Source organism: Balaenoptera acutorostrata, chromosome 14 (assembly GCF_949987535.1).
Source record: "Balaenoptera acutorostrata chromosome 14, mBalAcu1.1, whole genome shotgun sequence".
Taxonomy (NCBI): Eukaryota; Metazoa; Chordata; class Mammalia; order Artiodactyla; family Balaenopteridae; genus Balaenoptera; species Balaenoptera acutorostrata.
The window spans coordinates 68482832-68495241 of NC_080077.1; the positions used below are offsets into that span (position 1 = coordinate 68482832).

The following is a 12410-nucleotide window of genomic DNA, read 5'->3' on the forward strand; positions in this document are numbered from 1 at the left end:
CAAAAACTCAAGCCAACACTACCGTCCGTCTGCAGGTCTCTGAGGGAAAAGGGAGCGGGGTCACAACATAGTTCACGAAGCAGAGTACAAACCGAAGGTTTTATCTTTCCCGCTGGTTCCTAGAGGACCAACCATACTGATATTCCATCATGCTCTGCGCCACTTCCGTTCGCGCGTTTTAATTACGTCACGCGCCAGCTCTCGCGGTATCTTCCGGTTGCTGAGGCCCTTTAACAAAGATCTCGCGAAATTTGTCCAACGGGTCCAAGCTAGCCTCTCACCCTCCCCCACTCCACCCCCAACCCGTCCTTCCTTTCTCTATCTCTGTCACCAAACTCTCCCCTCCCCTCCCTTGAGCTCACCGCCCACCTCTGGTTTCCGATTTTAGGCCGGAACCGGAAGTTTGGTGGGCGGGGCCCGACGGAGGAAAACGCAGCGGAGCCGGAGCCGGGACTCGGCTGTGGCCGCAGCCCCTGTCCCCGCCACGGACCGCCGTGGCTCCAGGCTGAAGGTCGGTCCGGAGGCGGGTGGGCGCGGGTCTCCCCCGGACTGTCCGGGCGGCAACCTTCCCTGCCCCCCCGGGTTCCGCAAGGGATCATGTCTACAGCCTCCGCCGCTTCTTCGTCCTCCTCGTCTTCCGCCGGTGAGATGATCGAAGCCCCCTCCCAAGTCCTCAACTTTGAAGAGATCGACTACAAGGAGATCGAGGTGGAAGAGGTGAGCGAGGCCCGGCACGGAGGCGCCGGCCCCGGCCCCGGCCTGTCCAGGTCTCTTCCTGGTCCCGACTCTTAAGGTGCCTCCTCGACCCCTCTGTTTCGCGGGGTCCACCCGGGTGTCCCCACACCCCACGGAGACCGGGTGTAAAGGGGACTCTCCGCGTTCACCTGCTCCGGTATAGCTCTCTTTTTTCCTCACTTCGGCACTCTTGAGTTTGAATTTGATATTCCGGTGCTTGGATTTGGGTCGTCTCAAACAGAGAAGGATGAACTGGTGCGGTCGTGTGGTCCACCAGTTCTCCAATCTGTTCAGTAGTAAAATTCATCAAAGACCATGGCCGTTTTGGAGTTTTGGTTCTCTAAGGCATAGTGTTGTTAAGGGCCAAGGATTTTATTATGTTCGACTTCCAGCTCAGCGTCTGGCGCCCAGTGGGTGTTCTATGGATGCTTGATAAATTAATACATCCTGAGATCTAATACAGTTTTTCCCCGAGTACGGAATGGTTCTCAGTTTAGCCAATTCCATAGAGCAGTAGTCGTAATAGTAAATGTTCTGCCTTCAATTAGACTACTTTAGATTGATTTCACCTTTAGTACTGTAGACTGCTATACGATGAAAAGATGTTTCAAGTAGCATATTCTGAAGAGATAACTAATGATTTCGGTGACAACCAGAATATATCAGACCAAAAATCGCTCTTAGAAAACCCGAATCCATTCTTATTCTGCAATAAATTATTTTAGAGCAAGGTAATAATGTGCCTTTAATACACTGCTTCTTTTCAAATTCACAGAGTTTGGTTGTAAAGTCCACAAAATTTAGAAAAGTAAGATCTGTATATGTGTAAAGATACACTTTAGAAAGTGTTAAAACTTTGGTTGAAAATTGTGTCTATTATTTACCATTTGTTTATCATTTTTAAAATGTACTAAACACCTTACATTACATACACCAAGAAGAACCCTGTATGTCCCATATTACAGACTCTCAATTACCTCTAGTCTAAAAATTCAAAATTATTTTTAGGTGGTGGCAAGCTAAAAGTAATGAGATAATTATCCTTCAACAAATATTTTTTTTTTCTATACATGTTTTGGAAGAATAATGGATTATTTAATCATATTTTTACTTGAATAAAATAACCTTAAAGGTCACTGAAAACAACCTCATTTTACAAGATAGTGTAAGTGGGAAGAGCGAAGCCTTTGGAAGGAGTTAGATGAAGGTTCAGTATATCAGCTATGCCACTTATTAGCTGTATGATTTGGAGCAAGTCTCCTGACTGACTTTGTTGAGCTTTCATTTCCTTAACTGTAAAATAGGGATAATAATTTCTAGTTCATTTTATTTGTATAACAGATTTTATTAGGTAATACATGCAAAACACCCAACACTGCCTGACACACATTACTAGGAAACTGAGTTACAGAGAGGAACAGTGACCTGCTTTACGTTCACATGGCTAAAAGAAGGACCCATAGTTTGGAAAGAGGGGGGAATTTGTGTGTGTGTGTGTGTGTGTTCTATTGAGGCTATGATAAATTCCTTTTTAAGAATTGGATAGTTGATCCAGCTTTCATGGCTAACATTCTTTCTTTTTTAAGAATGAAAATTTGGTGAGTCAGTATAAAAGAATTACAGTTTTTAAATAAGCATTTACGTCTGCTCTGTGGTGAACTGCTATGCTTGTAGACTACAGATTGTCATATAATAATAACTTGTACTTCATGGTCTTCCAAATGCTTTCACAGACTTACATCATTTGATTTTTACCACCTTAGTTTTCCCACACTACTTTCTAAAGCATTTTACATTCTTGATTACTAAGGTGTCATTTATCATTTTACTGCTCTTCCTCAGAAGCCACTTAACTTCTGATTGAGGTCCTGTTTCCAAAGACCCTTCCTTCAGTTTAGATGATGTTTGATGTTTCAACTTTTCTTTGGTATTTTTAGGACATTCCTGAGGAGTAAATTTTTGTTTGTAGCTGAAGTTTTCTAATGTCAGGCAGTCATCTAATTTTATTCTTCTCACTTTTTTATTACACAGTTTAATTTCATGTTAAAGATTGAATTTAGACTTTTCTAATGTTAAAACTGTTACATAATTTTCATTATATTCTTTATTTTCACATTAAAACAGTGTTATATAATCTAGGGTGCAGGGCACTCAGTAACTATTTCTTAACTTAGATTCTGCTTCTAGCTTAAAATCATGAATAAGAGAACAGAGAAAGGTGACTAAAAACAAAAAGTATTTTATGTTGCTTTCAGTATTTTATGTGGTGCCAGTATATTGTGTATAAGTAAAGAAAATCGTATTCTGTTTCTCAAATAACAGTGTAATTGAATCAGCATTATATCAATTCAGTTGGAAACTACGTAAGAAAAATACTCCAACCATAGGCCAAATATGCACTCATTTCGTAGGTGCATATTTTTAAGGCATCAACTGATTTTACGCCTTACATTTCTAATATCTCTAATATCATGACTCAGTAATATCAGCGTGGAACTTCCTAAATTCAATTCTGATATCAAATTATGTCAGGTCTCAGCATCAGGAACCTATGTAGGTACTTTTTTTTTAAAGTCATTTGGCTTTTGTCATTGTGGATCTGAGTGTAGAGACTGTTGGAATAAATTGTGAGGTATGCACATTGTGGACTAGCTTGCAAGAAGTGGTGAAGGCAGTGTGGTGTGGTAAAAAAGTGTACCCAGTAGGTTGGGTATTTAGAAAATGTCGATGCCATACGGATTTTGCCATGATGTATTTCAGTAACTTTGAGCAAGTCACCTTATTTTTCTGGGCCTCTGATTTCTCATTTAAAATGAGAGATTGAACAAGATCATTTAAGGTCTCTTCCAGTTCTAAAATGAAAACACATTATTGTTTGCAGCGTTTATGCTGTGTTTCCACCGTAAGCTTTAAGGACAGTGATCGTGATCTCGTGTGGACTGTAGTTTGTGACTGACTAATCCTGGTTAAATAGGGCAAATGATACCCCCATTTTACAGATACTGACAAATGGTCATAGAGTTTGATTTGCCAGAAGCCTCATGTCTAAGTAAATGATAGAGCCAGGAAATGAATTTGCAATTTCTCACTCCTGAGTCATTTGCTCTTTCCATTTGGATTTACAGGGTCACTTCGGTTCTTTCTGAAGTACTCTGTAACCAAACCTTATTGTAAGAATGGGGAAACAAAATACTGATTTCCTTTATAATAGTTGGTCTTGAGCATTTAATGAACAGTGTCTTCTGTGGATAATACTGCTAAGATTATGGAAGATGAATAGAAGGATCCTAGGATTCTCTCCTTAAAAACTTTGACTTACTGTGTGACTAGATTTTCAGGACCACAAATTTAAAACTATGAATGTAGTGTAAATTGAGCACTTAACCCATAATTTGAAAGTAGAGTTTATAACAGAAGGCTCCATTGAGTGGGAAAGATTTTGAAACTACATTTTGAATAAAGTAAGCATCATAGATTGGGAAAGATACTAAGATGAATTTTCTTTGCAGTTGTTCCTCTGCCTCGAATGCTCTTTCCCCCAGAACTTCAAATGGCAGACTCCTCACCATTCAAGTCCCACTTCAAATGTTACTTCCTTAGAGAAGCCTTGCCTGAGCGACCTAGATCTTTGTCATTTTTGTTACCCTTCATGGCACTTACCAGTAACCAAAATTATGTATCCCCCCAGCAAAGTTTAACCTGTCTTATTCACACTTGTAACTCCAATGCCTAGCATCTAAAGGTTTTCTATAAATAGTTTTTCATAGTAAATTAAGAGCACGGTGGCATACATGCTTTTCCATGTAGTTTTAGTTTAGGTGGTTTTTTTGTTTTTAAAAACCTGACTTGAATAAAGGAATGGAGTAGTCTTCCATCTTAAATTAGTTTTTAAAGGAGTTGCTTTCTTTAAACACATACACCAATTTCTGATTTTGGTTTTTGTGCCTTTTAATACTAATTGCATGGAAATATTCTATAATCATCTCTCTTATTCTTCTGTACTTTTTATTAAGAAATTAAATTTAAATCTGCTTTATTACATGAGACTAAAGTTGTGGACTCAAAACCATGAGGGCTAAACCGTAGGGGGAGAGCTACATATAATAAGAGAATTAATCTGAGAACATTTTAATTTAGAAAACATTCATAAATTCAGAAGGAAATGTTTCTAAATTGATTTCCCTTTTAAAACCAAGTTCTCTTTGCGTTCCTCTGTTCTTCTATTTTTACAGCTGAGGGATTGTGAAAAATGTCTGAAATATTTATTTCTAGGTTCACCATTTTGGATGGATGTGTGTGTTGGAGGGGATACTTGTAATTTGGATGTGCACCATTTTTTACACTCTTGGTGAAAACTGATCTTTGGGGAAAGCTGTCAGTTCAAACTAATTGTTAATGATAATATGTCAAAGAACCTTACTAAGATATGAATGCAATCCAAAAAGCATATTTGATTGTGAACTTGAATTAGAAATTTGGTAGTAAGTAAAAAGTGACCTCCTTTCAGTGTTTTGTAGTTTGAATATTAGTTTTATCATTGTTTACCTCAGTTGCCATTGTGTCGCAGTTTGCCATCTGTGCCACTCTTTTCCCCTGATCTACTATGTGTCAAGAAAAACATTAGGTTGCTCACAAGAATTCTCTTTTTCCTTTCTTCTTGCCCAAGATGTCATGTCCATATTATTTATGGAAAACTTCAGCAAGGGAGGGCTCTCTGGTCTATGTCATGGTTTCCAGTGAAGTGTCTTGTCTCACTATTAATTATGGTTTTAATATAACCTAATACAGTCATTCTCAAATATCACAATCACCTGAAGGGCTTGTTCAAACACAGATTGCTGGGCCCAACCCTCAGACTCAGTAATTCTGGGTGGGAACCCGAGAATTACATCTTCTCAAATTTCCAGGCAATGCAGATTCTTCCGGCCCAGAGACCACACTTAGACAGCCATTGGCTTAATGCTTTTGCTGTTTTTATGTCTGCTTTCTTCTTGAAACTTTTTTTTTTTTGGCTTCTTGTGACACTTTCCAGGTTTGCCTGCTACCTTATTGACTGCTGCATCTCAATTTTTGCTGGTTCCTTCTCCTCTGTGTTCTAAATGTTGAAGTGCTTCAAAGCTCAGTTCCGGGACCCCAGTATTTACATGTTATTTTTTGGTCACCGCATCCAGTTGATTGACTAGAAGTACCAACTAAATGCTGATGACTCTCCCAAGTTTTCATCTCCTGCCTGACTTCTCCCTGACTCATGTTTCCACTTTCTTGATATCTCCACTCGGATATCTAGTAGGCATCTTAAGCTTTATATGACTAGATCAGAACTCTGTGCTGTTTAAAAAAAGGAAGGAAAATCTGCTTGCTCCAGTCTTTCTTATCCTTCATCAAACTGGTGCTGAGTCTAGACGTTATCCTTGATTCATCTCTTTTCCTGTCCACCTGTCCTGCCTGCATGCAGATCATCAGCAAGCTCTTTTGACTTTACCTCTAAAACCTATCCCAGATCTGCCCATTTTTCTGCACTACCATCAACCGTGTCCTCGAAGCTCTTCTCTCTTGCTTGGGCTGCTTTTACAGCCTCTACCTGGTCTCTCTTTGTATATACGCTAGCTTCCCTACAATCCATTCTTCACACTAGAGCCAGAATGATTTTTTTTTTTAATGCAAAATCATGTCACATTCCTCCTTAAATTCCTCTAATTGCTTCCCATTACTTAGACTGAAATCCAAACTCCTTTTCATGGTGCCAAGAGCCGTTCAGGATCCAGTCTGCCTGTCTCTCCAGCGTTATCTTTTTTTTTTTAAACATCTTTATTGGAGTATAATTGCTTTACAATGGTGTGTTAGTTTCTGCTGTATAATAAAGTGAATCAGCTATATGTATACATATGTCCCCATATCCCCTCCTTCTTGCATTTCCCTCGCACCCTCCCTATCCCACCCCTCTAGGTGGTCACAAAGCACCGAGATGATCTCCCTGTGCTATGCAATGATCTCCCTGTGCTATGCGGCTGCTTCCCACTAGCTATCTATTTTACATTTGGTAGTGTGTATATGTCAATGCTATCTCCACCTTTATCTTGCATCACTCTTCCCTTTTCCCACTATGCTCTGCTCACACCAAACACTCCAACTATTCCTCTAGGTCACCACTAAAGTATCACCTTTCTCAGTGAGGCCTTGCAGGACTATCCTGTTTAAAACTGGGGTGGGGTAGTGCACGCACGTGTACACACACACAATTATGCTGCTTTTCTGCTTAGTGCACTTATTAGTTTCTAAAATATATCTTTTTTTTTTTTAATAAATCTTGCTTCCTCTTTATGTGTCTCCCTCCACGAGAATATAAGTAGTTAGAGCAAGGATTTTGGTTTGGTTTGTTCCCTTCTTTGTCTGGAATGCGTAGGATAACGCCTAGTCTATAGATGGGGTTCAAATATTGTTGAATAGGAAATGAGGGGGATTTTTTCCCCTTTAGGGCCTTCACATTAGTTGTTTCTTCTTCTTTGCTTGGTTCCATGTGTCATTCAAATATCAAGTTAGTAACCTCCTCAGATGGCATTTCATACTATCCAGCCATAAGTTTCACCAGTCTCTTTGTCACATTATTCAATTTTTTGGTTTTCTACACAGCATTTATTTTACAAGCTGATATTTTTCTTATTCATCTTTTTGTCTACTGACTGTCTTTTCTTTCCTCTCCCCACCCCCCTTAAATTGAAAGTACATTCCTCGTAGATCAGGGCCTTTGTCTTATTTACAGCTGTATCTCTTGTATCCCAGATGGTAGCTGGATATAGTAGACATTCAAGAAATATTGGTTTAAGGAGTAAAGAAATGAAGTTCATCATTCTCTTGGCATTAGCCTCACTTCACCCCTCGAAAGCAGGAGGTCTTACCCATTTTTCCCTGCTTGCTGACTAGGCCTTCCCCTTTGGCTTTCATTGATCCTCTGAAATTCAGCTGAGCTCTGCATTTAGCTCCCTGTATTTGAGCTGTCTGCCATCCAACAGCCTCCTTCCTGCAGTCAGAAGACTTCAGTTTTCAGTTACCTTGTTTTTTCTCTTGGCAAGAGTTTTTCTGTATCATTTCCCTGTACTGTCGGGGCTGAGAGAACCTGGGTAGGGCCTCCCTCTGACTGTCTCCCTTGCCACACTTACTCATTTGCAGCTTCCCATGTTGGCAAAGCATATCCTGTGAGGCTGCTTCCTCCTGGGGATCTCAGTGAGAAGTTGGGAGGGAGGGAACGCGAGAATAGGTCTTTCCTGCCCTTGAAGCCCTAAGTCTGTCCTGAAAGCCGCCATCATGGACTCTCACCTTTGGCTCTCTTCAGCCGGGAAGTGTTTTTTAAAAAAATTTCAATGCTGTTGTTTTGTTTTGAATTTCTTCTCTACCTCATTTTCATCCCACAAAGGCAGGAATCAATTCTTTATATATTTTTTTTCTTTCACCCCTAATATTTATGCCGTTTGAAAAAATGAGAAGTCACATTTTGATTCTGTGATATGGTGATTTATAAGAAATAGGTACTTGGCCATTCAAATGATCAAAATATATTTCTCATATATATATTTGGTCTTTGTCTATGGTTCCTGGCTCACAGCTCCCCAAACCCTCTGATTTTCATAAGTGAAGAGAGAGATAAAGATGTCTCAAGGTTAATTTTGGACCACACCTAAGGATGGGGCTGGTTGCCAGGAGAACCAACAATGTGATTAGAGGGTTGGAACTTTCAGTCCCACCGCTGTGACCTCTGGGGAGAGGAGAAGGGCTGGAGGTTGAATTCATGGCCCTGTAATAAAGCTCCGTATAAACCCAGAAGAACAGGGTTCAGAGAGCTTCCAGGTTGGTGAACACGTGAGGATTGGGGGAAAGTGGGGCACAGAGGGGGCGTGGAAGCTCCGTGCCCTTTCCCCTTACCTTGCCCGGCTGTTCCTGAGTTATATCCTTGTGTAGTGAACTGATAATCTAGTAAGTAAAGTGTTTGAGTGCTGTGAACCACTTGAGCAAATTAATCAAACCCAAGGGAGGGGGTCACTGGTACCTCCAGTCTATAGCTGGTTATCAGAAGCACAGGTGACAGATAACCTGGCTTGTGGCTGGCCTCTCAAGGGGGAGGGGGAGCACTGGTAGAACTGAGCCCTTAACCTGTGGCATCTGATGCTCTCTCCAGGTGGATAATGTCAGAATTGAGCTGAATGGTAGGACGTCCAGCTGGTATCTGAGAATTGCTTGGGAGTGTGGGGAAACCCCCCTCCACACCTTGGAACTGGTGATCAGAATCATTAGATACACAGAAATATAATTCGTTAAGCATTGACTCTGTGCCTCTAACCTTTGAATTCACAGCAGTTATTTTTTCTATCATGTATTTCAGTTTATGTGTACAACCTTGGGCATCTTGGACTTACTTTATTATCATTTTAGATCTGTTGTTTCACCATACATGTGAAATATAATATGGCCCTAATGTGAGTGGAGGCTTCTTAAGTACATAGGCTCTCATCTTACATGAATATGCCTGTTTGTATTTCAGACAGTTCAAAAAATTGCTTTCTTAAACAAAAGGGAGGAAGCTTATCATGTCCTTGCTTGCCCACATTTTGTTACCATAGTTTTACATTGCAAATTCAGAGTCAGCCATCATCTCAGCACTAGGTGGCATTTGTGCATCACAGTTAGTCATGCACACCTTACACAGTTTTTACAACAGATGCATGATCCACAAATGCAATGTTTGGAATCCCTGCGGGGACATTTCTGAGAATAGGAAAATGAAACAAGAGGAGACCTACCAAGTACCAGTTGCTTTGATGTATTTGTAAATATATAATTGAAGAATATATTAAATTACTTCACAATCATTATTTCATAGTAATATCAATAGGTTGGCTGGTCTCCATCCATGCTTTCTTAGCCGACATTGTCGTAAAGTTGAAATTCATTTTAGGACCTGTTTGCTATTCATCGTGGTTAATTGTGAGAGAAATGAGGAGTATAGCTCCTGAAACTGATTCATACCCAACTCCAAGCACTTATTATTCTTTTGTAGTATTGAAGAAAATGCCTGGTTTTGACTTATGAACACTATAGATATTCTCTGAGGAAAATGTAAGCATCTCCCTTTTACTGTTGAGAAAGCAGAAGCTCAAAGACATTACCAGTATTGGTAGCTAATAGGCAGACAGAACCTACATTTAAACTCAAGACTGTTAGGTTCCAGATCCTAGGTGTGCTTTTTCTGTTATTCTGATGGTACCAGGTTTAACCAATAACCATTCATGTTAAAGTAACTGAATGACAAGTCCAAATAACTGACGTTGGTTCCTTTCCCTCATGAGAGCTGTGGAGGAGGGCTAGAGCCTAAGCAGGAGGTCCCTGAGCACCCAGGGCTAGGAATGGAAAAAGGGAAAGTCACTAAAGGAAAGACAGCCCAGATTCCTTTAAGTTAATGACATACAGAGGCTGAATATAGAGTGAATTGGTTATTACATACTCTAGGCTTCAAATCCTGGCTTCTCTGACCCTGTGATCTTGGGCAACTTGCAACCGTCTGACTCAGTTTACTACTTACCTTCATGGAGGAGGATTAAATGTGTTAATGCATGAAAGCACATAGACTAGTACCTGGCACATGATAGGCATTCAATTAATGTTAACCATTTGGGTGGTTTTATACATTAAGCAACATGAGAAATGTCCATACTGCTTTGTGTAATGTTTGAAGTGGAATTTGAGCTATGGCTAGAATGGCCATCCACCTCAGTTTTCAACTACTGTCCTGTTAGTTACAAGCACCCCTTTCTTACTCTACAAGGAGTCCCTGTACATGTAAGTTTGCCTAAAGTGAAGACTCCTCCTCCAAGAGAAGATATCACTGCTCCTTTCTGACATATAATACAGATATATGTATACAAATCAGGATCTCTGACATTCTGGTGTTAGACTTCCTGGCATCAGACTGCACTTGCTCTTTACTAGCTACATAGCCCTGAGCAAGTTAGTTGATTTCTTTAAACCTAGGTGCTTCATCTGTAAAATGAAGATACCTCTAGTACCTGTCACCTAAGGTTGTGTAAATGATGTAATGTATGTAAAGCACTTAGCTTAGTGCCTACTATATAGAAAGTACATCATAAATGAGAGCTGTACAGGGAATTAGATTTTTTGCTTAAGGAAGTACTTAGATCTGTTGGAAGTTGAAAGACTGGAGTAGATGGCACCTAACTAAGGTCATTTGGAGTGATAATGTAGAATGATTTTGCTCTAACAAGTATCTAAAGCTATTCTTTTGTTGTTGTTTTAATATTTTGGCAAATTTCAAACATTAATAAAAGTCGAATAGCCTGAGAGAGGAATGAATTCATGAGCCACCCATCAGCTTCAACAATAATGCAACATATCATCAATTTTTATTTTTAACTTTAAAAAAATAACTTTAATGAGATATATTTTACATATCATAAAATTTACCCATTTGAAGTGTACAATGATTTGTACAAATTTGCTAAGTTGTACAAACATCACCAGAAATCAGTTTTCAAACATTTTCATCACCTTGGTGTAGGATTCCTCCTACCCATTTACAGTTAGTCCCAGTTTCCACTCTTAGCCCCAAACAACCACTGATCTACTTTCTATCTCTAAAGATTTGCCTTTTCTGGACATTTCATATAACTGGAATCATACAATATGTGATCTCTTGTGTCTGGCACTCGAGTGTAGTGTTTTTAAGGCTCATCCATGTTGTAGCATGTATCAGTAGTTCATTCCATTTTCTTGACGAATAATATTCCATTGTATAATATGATACTATGTTTTGTCTGTCCTTCACAGTGGCCAGTTTTTTATCATCTATATTTTTATCCTTTCCCCTCTACTCCCTACCCCCACTGAATTATTTAAAAGCTATTTTTTAATTTCATAAATATGAGAGCTTAAAACATTGATTATATGTTTCTGCTTTTTATTTATTTTTTTCCAAGCCATCTTCTCTCTGCCCTCTCATTCATCTTGCCTGTTTTAATTTGTTTTCTGTCTCTGTCTTTTTTGTTTGTTTTCGGTTTTGAGAATGAAGAGATGTCTAGACCATAAACTTTCAAAGACAGAGATAGTACATTTCATTATCTCCTCACTCTAATGAAAATTCATACCTGCTCAGTGGCAAATCCAGATCGTGATGATTTCTAAAAATCTTCTTTAATAAATCTTTCAGATTGGCTTCAGTGTTATGCATTAGGCTGTTATTTGTTTCTGATTCTCGTGGGTTTTTTGTTTTTTTTTTTTTAAAGGTCGTTGGAAGAGGAGCTTTTGGAGTAGTATGCAAAGCTAAGTGGAGAGCAAAAGATGTTGCTATTAAACAAATAGAAAGTGAATCTGAGAGGAAAGCTTTTATTGTAGAGGTAAGTTGAAGTGTCATTTCTGTTGTGTAGTTCTTCACCTAAGATACTCTGTGAATTTAATATTATGAAAAAAAATGTTTCTCGGCTGTCATTTCTCTGTATACTTGAACATCAGCAGTTTGGTTGAACCAAAGGGAATGCCATAGGAACATTTTTTCATTCACACTCTTAATTCTGATTAAAAATTAGGGGAAAAGAGACTTAGCTACATAAATGAATTCATCCCTGAATTAAAATACAATCTCTTCCATGTAATTCAGATCTATTTCAAGGCAT

At 39.3% G+C, this 12410-nt stretch overlaps 1 protein-coding gene across 7 annotated transcripts in view; it reads left to right on the forward strand.

Annotated features, from left to right (window-relative positions):
• Positions 1–314: 314 nt before the first annotated feature.
• MAP3K7 (mitogen-activated protein kinase kinase kinase 7) overlaps positions 315–12410 on the forward strand; it is a 65761-nt gene continuing 53665 nt past the window's right edge. For 6 of the 7 annotated variants that reach the window (XR_452326.3, XR_009005167.1, XR_009005168.1 and 3 more), the window contains exons 1-2: positions 315–717; positions 12024–12134. Coding sequence is in view for 2 of the 7 variants with exons in the window: in XM_007195965.3 (XP_007196027.1) it covers positions 598–717; positions 12024–12134 (231 nt within the window). In the remaining 5 variants the exon portion in view is untranslated. The remainder of the gene's footprint in view (positions 718–12023; positions 12135–12410) is intronic. The other variant, XM_007195966.3, reaches the window with a different exon arrangement.